The sequence below is a fragment of the Euleptes europaea genome, chromosome 4, assembly GCF_029931775.1.
Source record: "Euleptes europaea isolate rEulEur1 chromosome 4, rEulEur1.hap1, whole genome shotgun sequence".
NCBI lineage: Eukaryota > Metazoa > Chordata > Lepidosauria > Squamata > Sphaerodactylidae > Euleptes > Euleptes europaea.
In genome coordinates, this window is record NC_079315.1 from 59,402,346 (window position 1) to 59,423,666 (window position 21,321).

General features: G+C 41.9%; 1 protein-coding gene across 1 annotated transcript in view; it reads right to left on the minus strand.

The window, feature by feature from the left end:
- CNTNAP4 (contactin associated protein family member 4) overlaps positions 1–21,321 on the minus strand; it is a 283,814-nt gene that overhangs the window by 12,545 nt on the left and 249,948 nt on the right. Inside the window, exons 18-21 of the mRNA XM_056848494.1 lie at positions 14,993–15,232; positions 11,986–12,210; positions 9,603–9,736; positions 6,606–6,693 (exon numbers count right to left, since the gene is read on the minus strand). Coding sequence (XP_056704472.1) covers positions 6,606–6,693; positions 9,603–9,736; positions 11,986–12,210; positions 14,993–15,232 — 687 coding nt within the window. The remainder of the gene's footprint in view (positions 1–6,605; positions 6,694–9,602; positions 9,737–11,985; positions 12,211–14,992; positions 15,233–21,321) is intronic.

The window sequence follows — 21,321 nt, forward strand, 5'->3', positions numbered from 1 at the left end:
TCCCACCGGGGAGGCACATATCTGTTCCTCATACCCCTTTAAACAGATCTGCGCCTCCCAGCTGGGAGGCGCAGATCTGTTTAAAGGGCCCCGGGAGTCCCTGTTTAAAGGGAGTCCCGGGAAGACAGTCGTGGGGTCTTTAAACCCCTCTGCTTTGCCTGTCCAGGCAGAGCAGAGGAGCTTGCCAACCCCCCGCTCGCCTTCCTGGGAGTCCCGGGAAGACAGGCGAGGGGTCTTTAAACCCCTCTGCTTTGCCTGTCCAGGCAGAGCAGAGGAGCTTGCCAACCCCCCGCTCGCCTTCCTGGGAGTCCCGAGAAGACAGGCGAGGGGTCTTTAAACCCCTCTGCTTTGCCTGTCCAGGCAGAGCAGAGGAGCTTGCCAACCCCCCGCTCGCCTTCCTGGGAGTCCCGAGAAGACAGGCGAGGGGTCTTTAAACCCCTCTGCTTTGCCTGTCCAGGCAGAGCAGAGGAGCTTGCCAACCCCCCGCTTGCCTTCCTGGGAGTCCCGGGAAGACAGGCGAGGGATCTGCAGTGGATCGCCTGCCCTTCCCCCCCTGCAATCCCCCCTCCAATCTCCCGGGTGATCCTGTCAGCTGGGGCCAGGAGGATCACCTGCCCTTCCCCCCTCCAATCCCCCCCTCCAATCTCCCAAGTGATCCTGTCAGCTGGGGGCAGGAGGATCGCCTCACCTGCCCTTCCCCCCCCTGCAATCCCCCCTCCAATCTCCCGGGTGATCCTGTCAGCTGGGGCCAGGAGGATCGCCTGCCCTACCCCCCCTCCAATCCCCCCTCCAATCTCCCGGGTGATCCTGTCAGCTGGGGCCAGGAGGATCGCCTGCCCTTCCCTCTTCCAATCCCCCCTCCAATCTCCCGAGCGATCCTGCCGCCTGCGGGGGCCACAGAAGCCACGGCCCTCCGTTTGCAAGATCTGAGCAGGGCTGTCAAAGATGGGACATTTTGGAGGACTTTCATTCATGGAAGGTTTTGCATCAGAGTTGCCACTCTTTAGATGCACTTTCCCCCCCATCCATATTCTCCAAACTCAACAATAAGCCGCCGTGCAGAGTTTTGAGAATTCAGATGGGGAAAATGTGCATCTAGAGAGTGACAACTCCAATGCAAAACTTTCCATGAATAAATGGCCATAGGGTCGCCATGAGTCGGAAGCAACTTGACGGCACTTAACACACACATGCAAACAATGAGCAGGCGAGTGCAGTGGGGTGGGAATTTCTCCTTTTGCATCAGGACAGTGAATAGTCATTTTAAAGGTTTTAAAAGTTGTTGTTGTTTTTTAAAAAAGAGTGGTTTAAGCGAGCTTCAAAATCGATCCTACATTGACTGCAATGGATCTGGAAGGATCTCCTTCAGTTCTTGCACAGTGTATATTCATGCCTCTAGGAAGCATGACTAGAATCCATTTTGACTAGTAGACATGAATATTCCTCTCCTCCATGAACATGTTCACTCCACTCTTAAAGCCTTCCAAGTTGGCAGCCATCACCACAGCTTGTGGCAGGGAGTTTCATAATTTAACTGTGCACTGTGTGAAGAAATACTTCCTTTTATCAATTTTGAATCTCTCAGCCTCCAGCTTCAGCGGATGACCCCATGTCCTAGTTTTTATGAGAGAGGGAGAAAAACTTTTCCCTGTCCACTCTCCCTGCACCATGCACAATTTTATAGACCTCTATCCAGCTGGTGCTGGCTGCTGTGAGTGCTCCTCTTGGGATCCTGAGGTGAACCTGCCTGCTGGAATTGGATCTATCTAACTGGATTATAATTCCCTGACTGTGCCTGCCTGCTTCGTGGTGGTCCCTGGACGTGGAAGAGAAGAGAAGAAGACATCCACAGTTTGACCCTATCATTTTACTTAATTTGGGGCTTTTCTTTATAACTTGGGGTAGGGGAGCAGATTCTGCTGTATTTATTTGGGGCAAGCCCCAGGCTTCTGCCTGGGTCTCTTTATTTTAAATTTGGTGTTTGGTTTGTTGCTCTGTGTGTGCGGGCTGTGATTTCTGGCCTGTGCTACTGTTCCCAAGTTTGGCTTTCTAATTCCTGCTGTGGCCTGGAGTTGGCATAGGCTTTTACTGACTGAGTCTCTGTTAAGCTTGGCCTGGTTTGGGGCTCTTTATGTTAAATTTGATGTTTGGGTTGTTGATCTGTGTGTGTACGCTGTGATTTCTGGTTGGGGGGGATTACCTGTTCTGGTTGGGGTGGGCTTGCCTTTGTGGGAGTGTTATTCCTGCTGTTGTTTGTGGTTGCCAACTTTGGCTGGAGTTAAGTGGGTCAGTGTGAGTCTCTGCCCGCGGGGGGGGGGATCCAGTGTACTTTGGTTGAAGTTAGCTTGGGTTCCTAGAGTGTTGCGCCGCCTCACCTGTGTGATTCCTGCTTGCAGGGGAGATCCATCTGCTTCAAGGTAGCTGCCTTGTTTGTGAATTCTGATGTTGGTTGTTAACTTTGTTTAAGGGTGCACTAGTTATTAGGTAGGGTAGCACCCAGGCTTGGGTGAGGGAGGTAAACCTCTTGGTCATTTAAGCAGGGGAGGTTTTGCCTTGGATTTGCCACTCTCCAGGTGCACATTTTCCCAGCCAGATTCTCCAAAATCTGCATGGGGGCTTATTGTTGAGTTTTGAGAATTTGGCTGGGGGGAATGTGCATCTAGAGAGTGGCAAATCCAAGGCAAAACCTCTCTGACCCTGGAGATTATAGATATGCATCATGACTAGTATTCACTTTGACTAGTAGCCATGGATAGCCCTAAGCCCTAAGTCAAAAGTTTTGCATTGGTTTTTATGGAGAAGGGGGCAAGCCCCCTTCCAGCCCCCTCCAACCCAATCCTCACCAAACACGGGGGTTCTTGCAAGGAGTGTCCCACCAAGCTAACCTGAAAGTTTGGGACCCCCACCTCAAAAAATGCCCTCCCCCAGAGCCGTGGGAAAAACCTCCCTATGCCTGCCTATGCTGGGAGATTTCTCATTAACCTACTTCCCATGAGGGGTTAACACTTTGGGCGTCTGTGGTTAACCGCATAGGAAACAAGCTTCATGAGAAATCTCTCAGCACCAGCAGGCATAGGGACGTTTTTCCCACGGCTCTGGAGGGGGCATTTTTTGAGGTGGGGGTCCCAAACTTTCAGGGTAGCTTGGGGGGACTCTTCTTGCAATAACCCCCAAGTTTGGTGAGAATTGGGTCAGGGGGTCCGGAGTTATGGGGCCCGGAAGGGGTCCCCCCCGCCCATTGCATGAATAGCAGCCAGCTTCTGTTCTTTCCTATGGGTGGATGGGGGGACCCCTTTCGGGCCCCATAACTCCGGACCCCCTGGTCCAATCTTAACCAAACTTGGGGGTTCTTGCAAGGAGGGTCCCTCCAAGCTACCCTGAAAGTTTGGGACCTCCACCTTAAAAAATGCCGCCCCCAGAGCCGCGGAAAGGCGCGATTGTGTTTTTAATGGCTTTATTCGGCCGATTTTTTTCCCGAACTTTGAATTCCTGCCGAATTGAACGGATCCGAAGTGGGGGAGTTCGGACTTCAGCACGTACCGAACCCACAAGGGCAAAATTCGGCCGAATCCGAACTGTACCAAAATTTTTTTTTTTTTTTGACAGCCCTAGATGCTGGTGGGAGGCTTCGCTGGCAGGGGAGGCCGGTGAAGCTCCATGGCACCCAGACACTGGCGGAAATGCCCACCATGCCAGTGTAAGTGCCCATTATCATGGGATAAATGGCCACTTATACTGGTGCAGAGTCATGTCGGCTCCTAAGCCAATTCAGCCCTCCCTTAGGATTGCGCTCTTACAATCCTAATGTTTACTATAAACAGAGGGCTCTAGAAGATGAACTGCAAAAGAGTAGATAGAATAAGGAAAGTTTTGTACTCCATCCATAGTCCATATTGCCACATTTGCTGATGGGTTGCTAGAACACAGAGCTGTGGTTACAGATCCAGAGTCAGATTTTGTTTGCATGTGCCTGTGAGTGTGGATCTGGGTGCTGTGGACCAGGTTTTGGCCCTTAGGAAGCAAGCACTGAAAATTTTGATAAATTGAATTGTCTATTGACTTGTTATTCATTGATGTGACAGAATGAATATGCATGTATTCAGGGGTGCGTGCTCATCAGTAATCTACAAAGAAACAAAACAAGCTGCAAACTGAAAACTGTGGGAAACTATGAATGCCCAGCAATTTGAACAAAACATGAAATTTACAAAAGGAAAATTTCAGACCCCTACAGCATCAGTGTCACTTCAAAAATTAGATCAGGCAACTTAGAACCCACAGATTTTAAAAGAATTCACCCGAAGAGAATTTCATACGCATCATAATGCCTCAAATCAATGTTGTCTGAGTTTTTGCTTATGTTTTTGCGTATGGATCGAATGTGTATGTTATCTACTAATGGCTATACATAAAAGACATTTTTGATACTCCCATATTAAATTTTGATCAAGTGGAGAAGTACCAATGCAGGACCAAGCACAAGAGGACTGCCAATATTATTGAAATGAGTAGCTGTCCACTCAAGATGGCCTAGTCACTTCATGCTGAATTTTGGTAGTTTGACAGAGGATACACAGACCAAAACTGCTATCAGAATCTATATTTAGAAAGGAGAATAACAACAACAAAAAGCTACTTCATTTAAGTACCAGTAACTTTCACAATATCCAATTCATTGGTTTTTCATCCCATGGAAAATTTTGTAGCATGTCTCAAGTATAAGTCAATGAAGCTTCTGGCAGGTTGTTACAGATATGGCCAGAACTATAGAGGAACAGTTGCTGGACTTGACCAAACAGATCGTAGAGGATGTTGCAGCACATATAAACATAAGAAACCTGGCTTCTCAGGGAAGCATGCCAAGAAAGGGCCCCAAAGACCGAGAATAGAATAGGCTTAAAAATCAGTAAGAAGTATATGAAGTGGTAACAATTATATGGCCTTGTGTAGATTACACATTGTGTAACACATTATCAATAGATACAATTTGTTGTGGCCCAGGTGTAGAAGCAACTGAGAATTGCAAGAATGTCCAATTTTGCAGAAATGAAGATACGATTCAAGGATGGGAGCATTGGTTAAAGCCCAAAAGATATTCATATGTATGAGAAACATGTAATCATTACTTTTAATTAGACTTTAAGATGAAAAGTAGTGAGAATGAACTAACATAGTTTATACATTTTCAGAAGACATTTTAAGTATAAATAACCTTGTCTGGTGTTTGAAGTTATAAGATAAAGAGTTAGCCAAGAATGTGGCCCTTATCAAGTGGGACAGTTGGGGCGAAAATGCACGGTCGCTTTAGCCTCCTTTATTCCCTGTTTCAGCCAGGATTCACCCAGGGAGTAAAGGAGGCTAAAGTGACCATGCGTTTTCACCCTTAGCTATTGTTAGGAGATGCTTTTAAAATCCTATAAATATGGGAAGTTGTACTGATCAAGAGTTGTACTGATCAAGGGTTCCTTACCTGTGACCTGCTTATTTTTGGGGTAAGAAAATTCTATGGACTCATGTAATTGCTCTCCTTTAATTATCTATGTAACAATGATTGATGGATGGTATAGTGCTTTGTGGATTTAGTCTAAAGAACATAATATTTATGTTTAATAAAAATCTTAGAATGGAAGCAGAGATTCTCCAATAGTACTTTTGTACTATAGTACTTTTTGTACTATAGTACTTTTGTACTATACCCAGAATGAATTTATAGCATGACTGAGGTGTACCTCTGGCTAGGAGTTAAATGATCTGGTATAGGTAAGCTAACTAGATGACTAGGGTTTCTTAAGTGTACACCTGTATCTGATAGAGGCCTGACCAGCATCATCCAGAACAAGGTTACTGCATCAATTTATATCAAGCCAATCATCTTACCATTCATTCTCCCACTGTCATAACATACTTTGATTCTTAGTTGATCATTAGGGAACTCTAGATAATATTAAGTGAAGAACATTAAAGTTGCATCACAGTTTATAAACTTAGTACAAACTCATTTGTATTTATGGTCTATAGCATGTGTCAGAGACAAATCCATCCTTTCCCAATGCATATGCATTAGGAGGAGCCATGATGCACTTTGACTGTTCTTATTGCAAGAGAACATCACACTAATGTGATATGATTGTGATGGATCCTGTTGAATCAAATCCTTGATCACCATCAACAGATTAATCCATTTGAACACCAAACATCTGTGACGACATTCTCAATTCTGCATTGTTTAAAAAGAAGGAACATTTGCAGTTTAGGCAACTGATTAGTAACTAATTCATTGTCTTTACCTATGATTTGAGTGTGATTTAGCCTTTCCTTTGTTCGATTTTATTGAAAATGCCATGTTTCATTATGTCTGATTGCCAAACGGAAAAGATAAGTATGAAATTATTTTTAATGGAATCCACTTGCTCATCTTGCTAGAAGCACTTACCAGTGATTATCAATGCACTCTGACAAGAATGAAGCTTACACCTTGATTGTCATTCACTGCCTAATCAAATGCTAAAAAGAAATATTTTTCAACAAGATTAGGTTATTTTTTACATGATGAGATGACATTTATGATTCATGTTTTGAGGGGGAAAGTGCAGAACTGTACTTACCTAAGATCTTGCCAAGTATGAGAGATTTGATTGCATTGAACTGTGTATCTGAAGACAATCTGAATCTCATCCTTTCATTCTGGTTAACCTTCACAATTGTTCAGCAAGACACAAAAAGTAGAATAATAGGAGAAAGTTCAGTGGGAATGTGTAGCATAAGGAAAAGGTCAAATAGAGGCAGGGGAACAACAAGAAAAACCTACTTAATAGCATCATACTATTTAAGAAAGCAGCACAAATATTGTGCCATTGGTTAAAATACAGATACCTGTTTTACAAACCACTTAGTACATACCTCAATTCTGTGTTTAAGCAATAAATAGTTCTTATCATAATCTGTGCAGATAGATCCTTTTTATTCATTTGTAAGTACAGTATAATTGCAAGCCACATGAAATGTTTTAATAAAAGATCTCAATTATCTCAGAATGAACCTTAAAATTAAAACAAATATTATGCTACAAGAGTCTTGTGTCATTACATACATTGCTTGCCTTCAAACGTTGATGACAGTATATATACGTGCATCATCAGCTCATGGCTCTATATATTTTTCGATTGTGGCATTTGTACAATATTATCTTTTCAATGCTACAGCATTTAGATATGTAGTCTCTTCAGAAAACTGTGTAACAAGGTGGCATAAAAGCATTTTCTGGGTATCTTTTCATTAATCCTAGTAGAAGTGCAAATTCCTCTTGAGTAAGTAGAAGTAGTAATACATTTAAAAACCAGGTACAATCAATCTATATTTTCTTTCATAATAAATGTCATAAAATGTACATATACACTCTCCAACTCTAATAGAGCATTCCTGACCTTTAAGGGCGAAAACCCTTAGGAAGCCAGGAAGGCACTGTGCTGACATTGGGGCCCTCCATGCCGGCGTCTGGGCTACTTATGCCAGTGTTAGTGGCCCCAGCACCGGTGTGGAGGCTCGGACACCAGTCTCTGGATGCCGCTATGGCAGCACTGCCCCAGAATGCCAATGGGGCCTTCTGCCAATATTCCACTGGCGTAAAGGCCCATGTTGGCATTCCAGGGGGTGTTAAGGCGTCCCGGGAGCCATTCCGATGGGCGGGACTGCCATTAGGCAGCCTCTTGTCCCCTTTCAGGCCCGGACGCTGGTGCCGAGAATGGCGTTGCTGAGCCTGCTTTTTAGCAGGCACAGCTTGCTATACTCTATGGGGCGAAAAACCCCATTTAAAACTTAAAAAGCTACAAAAAGGCTTTTAAAATGTTTTCAGCATGTGGGGAACTGCTTAGGAGGCCCTGCAGCGGCACCTCCTCCCCACCGTCCCCTCACACCACAAGCTCAGGAATGCACTGTAATAAAAAACAGCTAAGTGCACATAATAGGATTTGGTGCACATGTGAAACTTACATGGCTACCCACTGTGAATTATCTTCAGAGATGTGGAGTTAGTTTTACAGAATCACCCAAATGTCGACAGTGGAATGCTAACACTACCTGATCTGCACAGGTAGTTTGTCATTTAATATAATTTTAAAAATCTCTTTTTCTTTGAACAACATTCTGTCCTCACTTACTAAAACTGTCAAATACCATTAAAAAAAAAATCCTCAGGAGTGAAATTAACTAGAACAAAAAATCCCTAAAATTTCATGTACCAAACTGTGTGCCAAAGCATACTAAATACCACAAGGAAAGGACTAGCCTTCGACAATAAAGGACTAGTGTGTTTCAGTCTACTTTCAGGGGCAGATGCAGAATTGGTATGCCATCAAAATGAATGAATGAATGAAAGAATGAATGAATGAATGAATGAATGAATGAATGAGATATATAAATTTAGCCAGCTTATTTCAAGAGAAAATTTCTTGCCCCTTAAAATGGTCTTCTGGTCATAATTTAAACTGATAACATTGCAAAGTTATGTGCTGATATTGTACCTACACATCTTTAATTCCTCAGTGCAAGTGCTAAAGCAGATAGCTGCTGCATTGGCACATATCCATTAATTGCTAATTCAATTCAAATTTTAAAAATCAGAATACCCTATTTTTTGACTTGTCCAATTATTTTGCCCAGGAATTGCTAAGTACAAGAGAGAGAAAATAACCAACATGTATGCACAGGCATACATATCATTTATATAACGTAACTGTAACCTTTAGAAAGGCACAAAGAAGGAGAAAGGGAGCATCATATTACTGCTTATAAAAAGTGTTGCTTTCCCTAACTGGCCTCTTCATTACAATCCTGAAATAATAGTTTAAGAGCATGTTCACCTTGACTATAAAGGAAACGTAACATTATGAAAATAGAGCAAAATAACTTTCCCCCCTCCACAGTGAGTCTTTCCCCTTCTTTGACTGATTTTCAGTTCTCAATGCTGGAAACTAACTCATACTGCTATATACCCCACTGTTTTACTATTGTCTGTTCATCGTCATAGATATTTGTTAGTAGGCTGACAAAAACTGGAATTATTTTGCTGTTTTTATAAAGAAATGTAAGAGCCCCATGGCACAGAGTGTTAAGCTGCAGTACTGCAGTCCAAACTCTGCTCACGACCTGAGTTTGATCCCTACAGAAGTCGGTTTCAGGTAGCCAGATCGAGGTTGACTCAGCCTTCCATCCTTCCGAGGTCGGTAAAATGAGTACCCAGCTTGCTGGGGGTAAAGGGAAGATGACTGGGGAAGGTACCGGCAAACCACCCCGCAAACAAAGTTTGCCAAGGAAACATCAAGATGTGACGTCACCCCATGGGTCAGGAATGACCTGCTGTTTGCACAGGGGACCTTTACCTATAAAGAAATGTGAAAGAGAATTTGACCTGTTTAAATGGGAAAAGGTGAACTTCAAAGACTCCACTTAAACAAGATTCTTCCTGCACAGTGGGAGCCTGGTGTGTTTTGCTGTTGTTGTTTAAAAAGAAATATATGCACGAGCCCATGGTATATTGCATGTATTTATTTTAGTTTGCTTTGGGGCTTGTCCTCTTTGAGGACAATCTAAGTTTTTTGCATTACCTCCACAAATAGCATTTCTTCCTGTCTGTTAATCTTCACACGGTGAAGCTGCCCATCGGCCAAGCTTTTAAAATTAATGGTAAAGACTTCAGGATCTTGATGACTATCTAGCTTGTACCTGATCTGTAAACTTCCTGAAGGAATCGAGAAAATGATATTTTAGTTTCAAGACAGTTGCACATACAATAGCTATATAATATTTTTGTTTTCTGAAATACATTCAAAATGCTATTGGAGAATGGCATTTCATTTTTCTAAAAGAACATCTTAAAATCACAGAAGAGATGGGAACACTATCATAAAATAAAATAAAGGAAGAAAACTATTACAATTGTTCAGTTGTACCAGGCAGCAGCCCAATTTCAAATACCGTATATACTCGGGTATAAGCCGACCCGAGTATAAGTCGACCCCCCAGATTTGAGGCCAGAAAAGAGAATTTCTTATTGACCCGCGTATAAGCCGAGGGTCAATAAGAAATTCCCTTTACCGGCAATGCTGCGCTCTAAAATGGCGGCCGCCATTTTAGAGCGCAGGGCCCCTGCCCCAGGTCGCCCTCCCGCCGGCCTCCCAGGCCCTCCCGCCCCACCCCACCCCACCCCCAGTGCCATCCAAGGGGGGGTATTATCTCTACAAATAGCATTTCTTCCTGTCTGTTTGTTTGGAAATAAATTGAGACAATCTTATGTTCATCATGTAGACTATAACATTCTGAATTCATTAGACCAAGGAGCGTATATTGAAATCCTCTGAAATCTGAGGACCTCCGACACCAATGCCATGATCAATTCAGTCAGCTCAGATAGGGAGACTGCTAGGCAGAGATGTGTGCTGGGGCACAACAACAGAATCTAATCTATATTTGTGAACTCTTCATCAAATGCTTACAGGCTCAGTCATAGATACCAAGAAAAAACATTGTTTAATTAAACTATATGTGGTTAATCTGAACACTAGCCACTCCATTAACTACTGTTAGTTTAGGTCTATCAAACCAGAATGAGAATCATGGTTTGAAGTTGGTTTATTAATCACAGTTAGTCTTAGCTATGGTTTTACATCCTGGCTTCTGTCCCGACACTATCCTCCCAGCTACAGAGCAAAGGCAATGAAACCAGCATTTATTGAGACAAACTGGTGTTTGAGTGATCATTTGCAAACTAAATCCTGGTTTCACAAACTAACCACAGTTAAACTAAACCATGCTGTGACTCCCTACTCACAGACCCTACCAGCCTCCACAATCACTATCACACAGGTTCAGGGCTACAGGTAGGTTAGGCAGTCACAGTTTGCCACCCATCTTGTCTCTTTTAAATATATAGAAAACCCCAACCTTTTACTTACCAGGTCCTCTCTCCCATTCATACAGCCGCCACCAGACAGAGTAGCCCAATCCCCTTTACCAATCACCTCTCACAAACTCCAATGCCGGGACTCCAATACTTCTTCAGTCACACACTGCCACCATTTATTCACATCCATATATACCAAGATCTTAAATATGCATGCTTGTGTGTTTCTTTTCTTGAAACCATACATATGCAGTCCACAGGGTTAAACAAGGACTTAACTGTTATTCATTGCTTAAATACAACATTGGAGTGATTCAGATAGTTGATTACGAAGTTTCTCTACTTGAACGTTTGCACCATGGCTCTAGTTGGGCATTCAGGATTCTTTGTCTGTCACACATGAATTCTCACTAACAACCCATTCCTGACTTCCAAGGACGAAAGTCCTCAGGAGCCATGAAGGGGCTGTGCCGGCATTGGGCCCCCCCATGCTGGCGCCCAGGCTACTTATGCCACCGTGAGTGCCCCAACGACGGCGGGGAGGCCTGGATGCCAGTCTCCCAGCACTGCCATGGCAGGGCCATCCAGGGACACCAGCTGGGCCTTCCACCAGCATCACACCAGCACAAAACCCCGCACTGGCATTCTGGGGGGCATTCCGGCATCCCAGGGGGCATTCCCAGGGTGTTTTGGGGGGCAAATGAAGGGGCATGAAGCAGGCCTCTTCCTAGACTTCAGCAAGTTGGAGGTGCCACTCTGTAAGATTTGCAGGTTTCTGGACATGAAAATAATTATGCTTCAGTCTTGCTTTTTCACCAATATACATAGCATTCACCTGCTTTAAAGAAACTAATGAGGCCATTTCCATATTATGAATACTCATCTTCATACACCCCACAGACCTGAATGTATGAAGCTGTACTGTAAGAAGCAATTCTTAAGCTAGTTTCTCTTTTGATAACAAGGGAATTTAACAATAAAATAAACAAGATAAGGATTGGAAAGTAGCTTGCTAATTGAAAGTATTATAAACATTAACATTGATCGCAATGGTACCTTTGATAAATCCTTACAAATTACATACTCACCATTTTTGGCAAGAATAATTGAAAGATACTCCTTATAGAAGGAGCTTACATAAAGAAGTAAGCTTGGACCCCATGTGGTTCGAAAGGTAAATGAGATAGCTTCTCTAGTTAGTGGCATATCAGGATGGAATGAAGCCGCATGAGAACTTGAGTTCTTAGCCAAGGTATATGACTCTTGAAAATTGTATGTTACCGAAGAGCCAGCTCTAAAATACGCAGAGATCTCTGAAACAATTTCAGTTTTATATTGTTAATATAGTCATGAAACAAACATTTTTAAAAAAATAAAATAAGACAACACCAAATGCTTAGAATTTCTATTTAGCACTTCTGATCAGCACATAGTTGAGAAATTAGCCCTGATTTATCTGTGCTTATTTTTAGGAGCCACTCGTTGTTGATGGGTATAGGGAAATTCTAAGATGAGGCCAATTTCCAGCCATATTAGTACTATATTATAATCAGAGAAGGGTAACTAAAACATACCCCACTGCTTACCTCAAATTTGATAACCATATATGATTGGAGGGAGGCTGCTTGGTTGCCTCCCTCTGGAATAGGCCTTTATATAGACATCCCTGGAATGGAACAAATAGCTGGACTTTTGCACTGGCTGGACAGTGCAGGTTGAGATAACCCAGCTCTGAGACTACCCCTATCCCTTTGCTTTCCACCCTCCCTGTACCAGTCTCATGCACACATCCCTCTGAAGGCAAGAAGCTAGGCTTCTCAAAGGGTTCTTCCACACTGGTTACTTGCCCTGAGTTAAATGCTTTTAGAAAGCAGGGTTTTTTCCCCTGCTTCCTCACAGTATCATGGTGCATTCATACACCTCCGGAGGTATCCCCAGGTTTTATCAAGCCTGCTTTGCTCTGAAGTTTGGGAAAGTAAAGCCTAGATGGCAGCTGTGTGGGTAGGTAAATTTGGATTTTCTGGACCACATGGCAGCCATTTGCCCTGACCCTGTCCCCATGACAAGCATTTCCACCCCCTGCCAGCAGAGGGCTTTTTATTTTTAAAGAAATCGGTATTGGAATATTGTATATAAGGAGATATAAGGAAAAAGGCATATCTTCACAATGGAAGAGGCTAGAGATTTTTTTCTTTTTTGCCATCAAGCTACAGCTGACCTATGGCGACCCCTCATGAGGTTTTCAAGGCAAGAGACAATCAGAGGTGGGCTGCCATTACCTGTCTCTACATTACAACCCTGGTATACCTTGGTCTCCCATCCAAATACTGACCAAAGCCAACCCAGCTTAGCTTCCAAAATATGACTAAATTGGGATAGCTTGGGCTATCCAGGTAAGGGATAAAGGTTTGCTTTAAAAAAAGAAAAGAAAACTGGGAATTCAGAAAACATGCTACATCTATTTTACAATGCTATATCAATATAATAATATCCTAACGCCATTTTAAAAAAAATTGTGTGCAGAAGTCCTAGTAGCCCAGGGGGAGGGGGGTGGCCACTTCCAGGTGGTTAGGGCAAAGAAACTTCAGGGAAATGTGCCATGTTGAGGCCCTATGGTTGCAGTACTTCATTTGCAGCTGTACAAGCAATGGGGAAACCACGAAATCCTGTCCCCCATGTGGAAGAGAAAAACGTGTCTTTTCAATTTATTTTTAATTTGGACATACTCTAAAAATAGGAAGCATATGTGTTCTTTTCCTGAAACTGTAGACTGGTTAACAAAACATCAACCATGTACCTTCAGGGTGATCAAGGTGCCCCTGTGCTTCTGCTACTGCAGAGCACTCTTCTCCCCTAAGTTGCCATTCAGCAGTGGCGATCTGGTAGAGCTTGTTAGTTTAATATCTGAGACATAGTTACACTTAGAGTGTAACAAAGTAAGTAATGGTTTTCACTGAGTGTTTGCATTTTGATACATATCAAGCTTGCTGGACAATGATAGAACAATGAATCTTCTGGAATTGGCTTGGTGCCTAAGTCCATTCAAATCACAGACATCCTTAGCACTGAAAAATTTAAAAAGCTCTCCGTCTTGCTTGTGTTTAGCTGAATATTTTTTTGATCCCCCGTACTGCAAGCTTGGCTACCTATTCCCCAGACTGCTTTTCTGGGAAATACCTCAGTTTGGCTTCTTCACCTCATGGCCATCTCCTCCCAACACAAAGCCCTTCAGCTTGATCCCTGCTTTGCCTCATCTGTTGACTGAGCACAGAAAGAGATGCTGGGGCCTTCACAGTTTGCCTATAGTGGCAGACAGTTGAATTGACTATTTAATATTGAGCTTTAAATGTTTTATCACCTTTAAGTTTAGGACACAGTTTCATTTATATTTCATTAAGCAAAAATAAAATGAAAATTTCAGTAAACACAAATAAAACCATCTCTTCACACCTAATCTCTTCAAACCTAAAATATGGTGAAAATGTCTGACCTGCTGAAAAACCAATTAGGGTTAGTTAGAGCAACAGCTGTAAATGTTTTTGAAAAGTGCTCCTAAAAGAAGTGAATCACTGACACATAAGAATAATCTTTGAGTGGAGTAAGTCTAGATAGATAAGAGGGTAACAGTTTTAAAATACTCTTAAAGACAGTTCAGACAGAGCCCGGAAGTCACTCAGGTTCATTAATGTCAATAGGACTACTCCGCATATACCAGCTTGCAGCGGTTTTAGAAACATGTCCTAAATAGTAGTAGAGCTGCATCATACAGGGAACTCTGATGCTACAGATTACTGTAGCTGTCAGCTTTTAAAAGCACTATCCTGTGGAAGACCCATATAAGAAGCTTATCTGCTGGGCAACAAGATAGCTACCACCTCCAGAGGCACTGATGTTAGATAAAGATGGAGGAAAAAATCGCCAGGAAACTGCTCTTCAGAATACAGGAGCACAAATTTTGAAAAGAGAAATAACACCACAGGATGTAGTATAAATTAGTAACAATTTAAGAAAATTAAAATTTGAACTAAATCATGCAAAGCAATTGACATGATTAGATTGACATTTTAACTAAATAAATGTATAGTTCATGCTTGCCTTTCTTACAGAATGGCCCCACATAGGCAGACAAAGTGCAGTCACAAGAGAATCCACTGTATCTCTCTTTGCATTTTCCTCCGTTGTGGCATAAGCTACCATAGCTGCTACAATGTCCAGGGCAACCTGGCTCTACACCTGGGGTTATCTTTGCTCTCTCTTCCAAGTCAAGTGCTCCTCCATTTAGCTGCAAAGAACGAATACAGCCCAGAAATCCTTTCTGTCTGGATGCTGTCCCACCTGGAACAGAAATAAACCCATGTACAGGTTGAGAAAGTGATGTGTAAAAACCTCCAAACATGTTGAATCCTTACCCATTTCTATGACTCTGTGAGAAGATACAAGAATTATGTCAAAATAGCAGCTGTTCAAATGCATAACTTGAAAACTTTTGCTGGCTTTTGTAAACTTATTTTTAAAAAGCCCATATAGGTATTTAAGGGAGGCAAGGGTTTTTTACAATAGCAGTTAGAAAGTAAAAGCATATATTTGTATCATCTTATAGCAATCGAATATAGAAAGGTTAGAAACAAATTAACAGTGCCACAAGTTTATTATTATTCCTGTCTCTGAATTTCTTTCAGTGTTCTTGACTTCCTAATGTCTACTTTTACCATTCTGATAAATAACATTAGTCTTCAATTTAGGACATCACAACAATCACAATAGCTTCCCCCCCAAAGCAGAGTGTACCATTAATAATACATAATAATATTGTTTTATATTGTTTAATAATAATAAACAATAATGTCATCAGTTTTCATGGATTGGGCATTGTAACATTGGGGAACTCTATTCCTATGTCTCAATCTAAAAAGAAAGAACTGAAGAAAAAGAGAGGGAATAAAAGAAAAATCATATGGAAAATATGGGTAACTCTCATTACTGATTAACTAGCTTAAGAGTCCTGTATATCAATGTGCATTTTTTACACATATTGATTAATTTTAGTGATAAAAGCAGGTATGCATACTTCCTGAATGAGTGGAAAAAGAATTATGGAAAGTTTTGTGCCCTGAAAATATTTCTAGATGGGAGAATATAGAGGACGAAGGAAACACCAGTGATAGTAGTAAATTTTCAAATGAGGTGATGGAATGTTCTGAAACAAACTCTCCAAAGAGGGAAATATCTGAGCCATTACAAGTCAGGCCAACCTCCCTTCAAACTTCAATTGTCCGTGTAATAGTCTAGCATCAGGCCTCCACCAACACCAACCTTGTCCACTCTCACCAGACTTTTTCTACCTTTATCTCACTTTCCCAAATAGTGGAGGTGTGAACATGAGAAAATGGTAGCCAAGAGGGCCAAGAAAAGTTGGGTCCTTGACCAAGAGAAACACCATCATCAAAAACCCTATAGCAGGGGTCCCTTTTTGAGACTGTGAATTCTGACACAGCATGGTGGGCACAGCCATAAAATGGCTGCCAGAAAAGGCAGAGCCAGCCACAAAACAATTGCCACAGCTTACGTTCAGTCACACAATGCAGATCCTTGTGCTGTGGTGGCATCTGCTGCCAAAGAAACATTTTTTTAAAAATCTGCACTGCCAATGAATTTATTTTATTTTTATTTTACTGGATTTTTAGGCCGCTTTTCCAGACTAGGTCCAGCTCAGAGTGGCTCTGCCAATCAAGTATCCAATAGTCAATCAGAACCTTTGTTGGGCAAAAGCCCAAACTGCCCCCCTACTTCTTAAAACACTTGGCGAACAACAGAAAAAGTCTTGGCACCATGCTGGGGACGCCTGCCCCTAATTACCAGGATGCTTGTTGGCATTTACATGCCTAAAAGATTATATTGAAGAGAGCCATGACAATTAGAAAAAGTACTTGGCTTTCTATCCTGGCTGTTGTTTACTATCCTTGGCCTGACAATATTGTAAAAGTTTAGGGAACTGGGAGAAAGAAAAATTGGCAGATGAGAAGGCTGTAGGTGGTGGAAAGGAGTTCCCTTAGCTCCCCAAGACTGTATCTTTCAGAGTTCTGGAAAAACAGCTCGATCGTTGAAAAACCCAGCCCATTCTAACTCAAGGTCAATATGTTTCAACAATCACTAGCCAAATCACTAGACAATCATCTTTTAAAGATGAGGCCTAGAGTCAATGGCTCAGGCTTCATTACAAGCAATTATGGAACAAACTGGCAAAAAGCGTTAACTCCTCCCTTAGTGCTATGGCCAGAAGGTGCATTTCCAGTTCCTTACTGACTAGATAAAGCCTTTGTTGAATCCCCTTCTATTATTCAGGATAACTATCTATTCTAATCTATTCTAACAGTTAACAGATATTAGTGAACTATGCTAAATAATTCAGGAATGCAGATTCATCCAGAACTCAGAGGAAAATGTTTCAGTCAGTGGCTAATTAATTCAAGACACAGGTATTAATGAAGATCTAAGAAATAGTAGTATCTGAATCACACTGTATAAAGTTCATATTGTGCCAAAGGGGGGGGGAGGGTGAATCCTTAACTACTGGGGCAGGGGAAGGCAATGTAAGACTGACTCATCAAGTACTAATCCCTAGTTGGATGTGAAGGTTATTACACATCTCCTGGGGGAAATAAAAAGGTTTAAAATATATTCGAAAAATTCAACAGAAAAGATTGCAATATGTTGTCAGTGTGGGTTACAAGATATGAACATATAGACAGGGAACATATAAATACTAGTACAATATTAGGGATTTTGAGTTTAATTTAATTAACTTTTCTGTTTCTAGAGGAAATGGTGTCCTTTAGCCACGTGAAGGCTCAGGCTTTCCCTCCTATGCCCGCAACACTATAAGAACTACTGCTTAGGTCTATGCGCCTAATTCCAGGGGACGCATTGTGTCCATCCAAGGCTATTTGCTCTGCTGAACCCACCCCTATGCATGGGGCCTAACTATACATTACATCCTCCCTGGGACCAGCTGGTTGGGATTTGGACCACAGGCATGAGGAGAGAGGGGTTGTCAGCATGGTGCAGTGGTTAAGAGCAGTAGTTTGGAGCTGTGGACTCTAATTTGGAGAGCCGGGTTTGATTCCTCACTCTTCCACATGAGTGGCGGATGCTAATCTGGTAAAATGGGTTGGTTTCCCCACTCCTACACATGAAGCCAGCTGGATGACCTTGGGCTTGTCACCGCTCTCTTAGAGCTCTCTCAGCCCCACCTACCTCACAGGGTGTCTGTTGTGGGGAGGGGAAGGGAAGGTGATTGTAAGCCGGTTCCATTATTCCTTAAATCGTAGAGGAAGTCGGCACATAAAAACCAGCTCTTCTTCCTCTCCCCCAATTACATTTTCCTGACTTGAAACAGCCCCAAGGAACTGCTGTTTGCTGCACTTGGAAGGCTTAGTGTATTGATGGGATATATGAGCTTCTGCCTTGGAGTATGCTTTAAGAGGTAGGGTTGGCAACCTCCAGGTACTAGTTGGAGATCTCCTGCTACTACAACCGAACTCCAGCCAATAGAGATCAGTTCACCTGGAGAAAATGGCTGCTTTGGCAACTGGACTCTACGGCATTGAAGTCTCTCCCCTCCCCAAACCCTGCCCTCTGCAGGCTCTGCCCCAAAAATCTCCAGGTATTTCCCATCCCAAAGCTGGCAACCCTATTTAAGAGGAGAGTGTGTGTTCTAATTGGGAAGGAAGCTGAGTAAGGCCATCTGTTCAGCATTGCCTTTCCCCGTGTCCAAAGTTCTTTAAGAACTTCTGCCTATGAAAAAGAGTGATACATTAGTATTATTGCTGTTATTATTGTCATGACCGTTGGGTCTGACTTATTTTAAGCCACCTTACCTTAGCACATTCTGAAATAATTTGTCGTTCATTTAATAAGTAGGTTAAAATGACCTTTGTTATATTTGTAAATTATTGGGATATATAATATAAAGAACACTGGTTGTTTTCTCTGAATCTGTTTGTAGAAGAGTTGTAACTGACATCTACATCAAAATATTTCAAAATAATTTGGTTGTCTGTTCTCCTCTGAATATGTTCACATTTTTCTACCATCTGTAAAATATTTGGAGCATGCTATTCAGCATCAATAATTAATAATACTATGCATATTGAATTGCTAAAGATTTTTAATCCCCTTTGGACTTCCAGAACCCTGTTCGTTTGTTTGTTTAAGTCAAAAGCTTGCTATAATTGCAATATTCCCTTAGTAGATCTCCTTGGCATGATAAGGAAATGGCGAGCAACCCTCATACCCAACTCATCATTCCTCTTTGTCTCTGGTGCTTGTGTGTTCTTTTTGTACAATCTTTTATACAAATCCTGCAATGGTCTTGGTTAGCCAGTGAATAGCCACTGTCAACACTTTGTCTGGCACCAACAATGAATCCTAGTGCTCTCACATTGTCAGGTACAGACAAATAATTATGCTGCAGGTACCTAACAATCAAACTATTGTGCTGGACAAAACACAATGGCTCAGCTACAGCAAGGACAGAATAAAAGCCTTGGAAAACAGAACAAGGGGAATTTGTCCAGTGGTAGGGGAGAAGCTGTTGGTGGGGGCTACTCAGTGGGGCTCTCACTCAACAGTCCTGAACACTCCGGCCATTGCTTTCAAATACTTTTCTTACAAATGTACCTTTATGATGTTTTTTGAAAACTTTTATTTAAAAATAAGTTCCACCAGTTTCTATGGCAGTGCACTAAGTGTACTTACTATGCATTTACTATGGGAAGTGTTCTTAGGATCATAACCTTAGATGAGTTGAAAATAGGCATACAATTAAATAAATGATTAACACATGGCATGGTTCTATGAAAAGCTGGAATAATTCCATTGTCACCATAAGCTTCTAACAACACTTAGATAATTTAAAAAACCTGATCAGTGAAAAAAATATTACGGAACTTCCTCCCTAATAAACTCATTTCAGAAAACTAGTTAAACGCAGCTACATGCTGTGAATTATAAGAAGTCACACACAAAATATTTCTGAATTAACAGGATAACAAGTAGACAGAATACATGGTCATCATTTGACTCTCCAGAAGCTCTTATTGAATTCATACACTCAAAGAAATACTCTATTAAGAGGAAGTTTTCAAGTAGGAAAATGATTATACCTTCATATATTTTATGTAATAAATAAATCAATACAAATCCTTGTCTTACTCCCACACCCCCAAAAACCTTCACCATAACACAAATTAAAACCCTGTTTTTTTTTCCATTCACCACCATGCAGTTAGAAGACCATAAGCAAGCAGGTTTACCAGGGCTGAGCCAATGGTAGCTCTTCCCCACCTGAATAGGGTTGCCAAGCGCCAGGTACTAGCTGGAGATCTCCTGCTATTACAAATGATCTCCAGCTGATAGAGATCAGTCCACCTGGAGAAAATGGCCACTTTGGCAATTGGATTATATGGCACTGAAGTCCCTCTCCTCCCCAAATGCCACCCTCCTCAGGCTCTGCCCCAAAAACCTCCCACCAGTGGTGAAGAGGGACATGGCAACCCCATACCTGAAGCACTGATTTGACACAGCTAGGAATGACATACAGGAGGCTTTGGCCCTCTGATACATACATGACTGGCCGGTTGTGTTCAGCTTTGTGGGCCAAAGGTTGTGTGGGCCTGGTTAAGTTAGATACTTTGTAGCTTCTGTTTTGTACTTCGATCTCTAACCAGCGTGGAATACAGTGATAGACTAAGATCTGGGAGAGCCATGTTTGAATCTGCCCTCTGCCATGGAAGCTTGATGGATGACCTTGGTTCAGTCACACAGTCTCATCCTAGCCTACCTCACAGGGTTGTTGTGAGGAGATGAGAATGATGTATGCCACTTTTGCTTTTCATTGGGGAGAAACGCAGGGTATAAATAAATAAATAAAACTTTCTCCTAGTTAAAAATTTATTCCACTTTTTTATTAAACTCTCCAATTGTTAGCTTTGCTTGTACCATTTCTGGCCATACGGCAGTGACTGATTCTGACTAACAAGCCCCTTTTATACGAAAACAGTGGAACTTGTCAGTAATTTATTATTCTGATAATGATTATTGAATTACAAAAAGCCAGGAGCAAAGAATTTAAAGCATAAATATTTGGGATAGAGGAAGCATAAATTTAAAGCATAAATATCTGGGATAGAGAAAGACAGCCTAGCCCTAAGGAGGATTATGAAAGCGCATCTGATTGAACAATTTCAAAAGATGGTTGATTCTTATGACAAAAATGTAAATATTTATAGAACTTAATAACTGTTGAAGAAGCAAATATTCTTCCAAGGCAGAGTTATTTTTAGTATTAGCTTGAGAAAACATACCTATTTGTTAAATGAATCAACTATAATATACTGTTCTGTCAAAATGTTAACGTATAATTT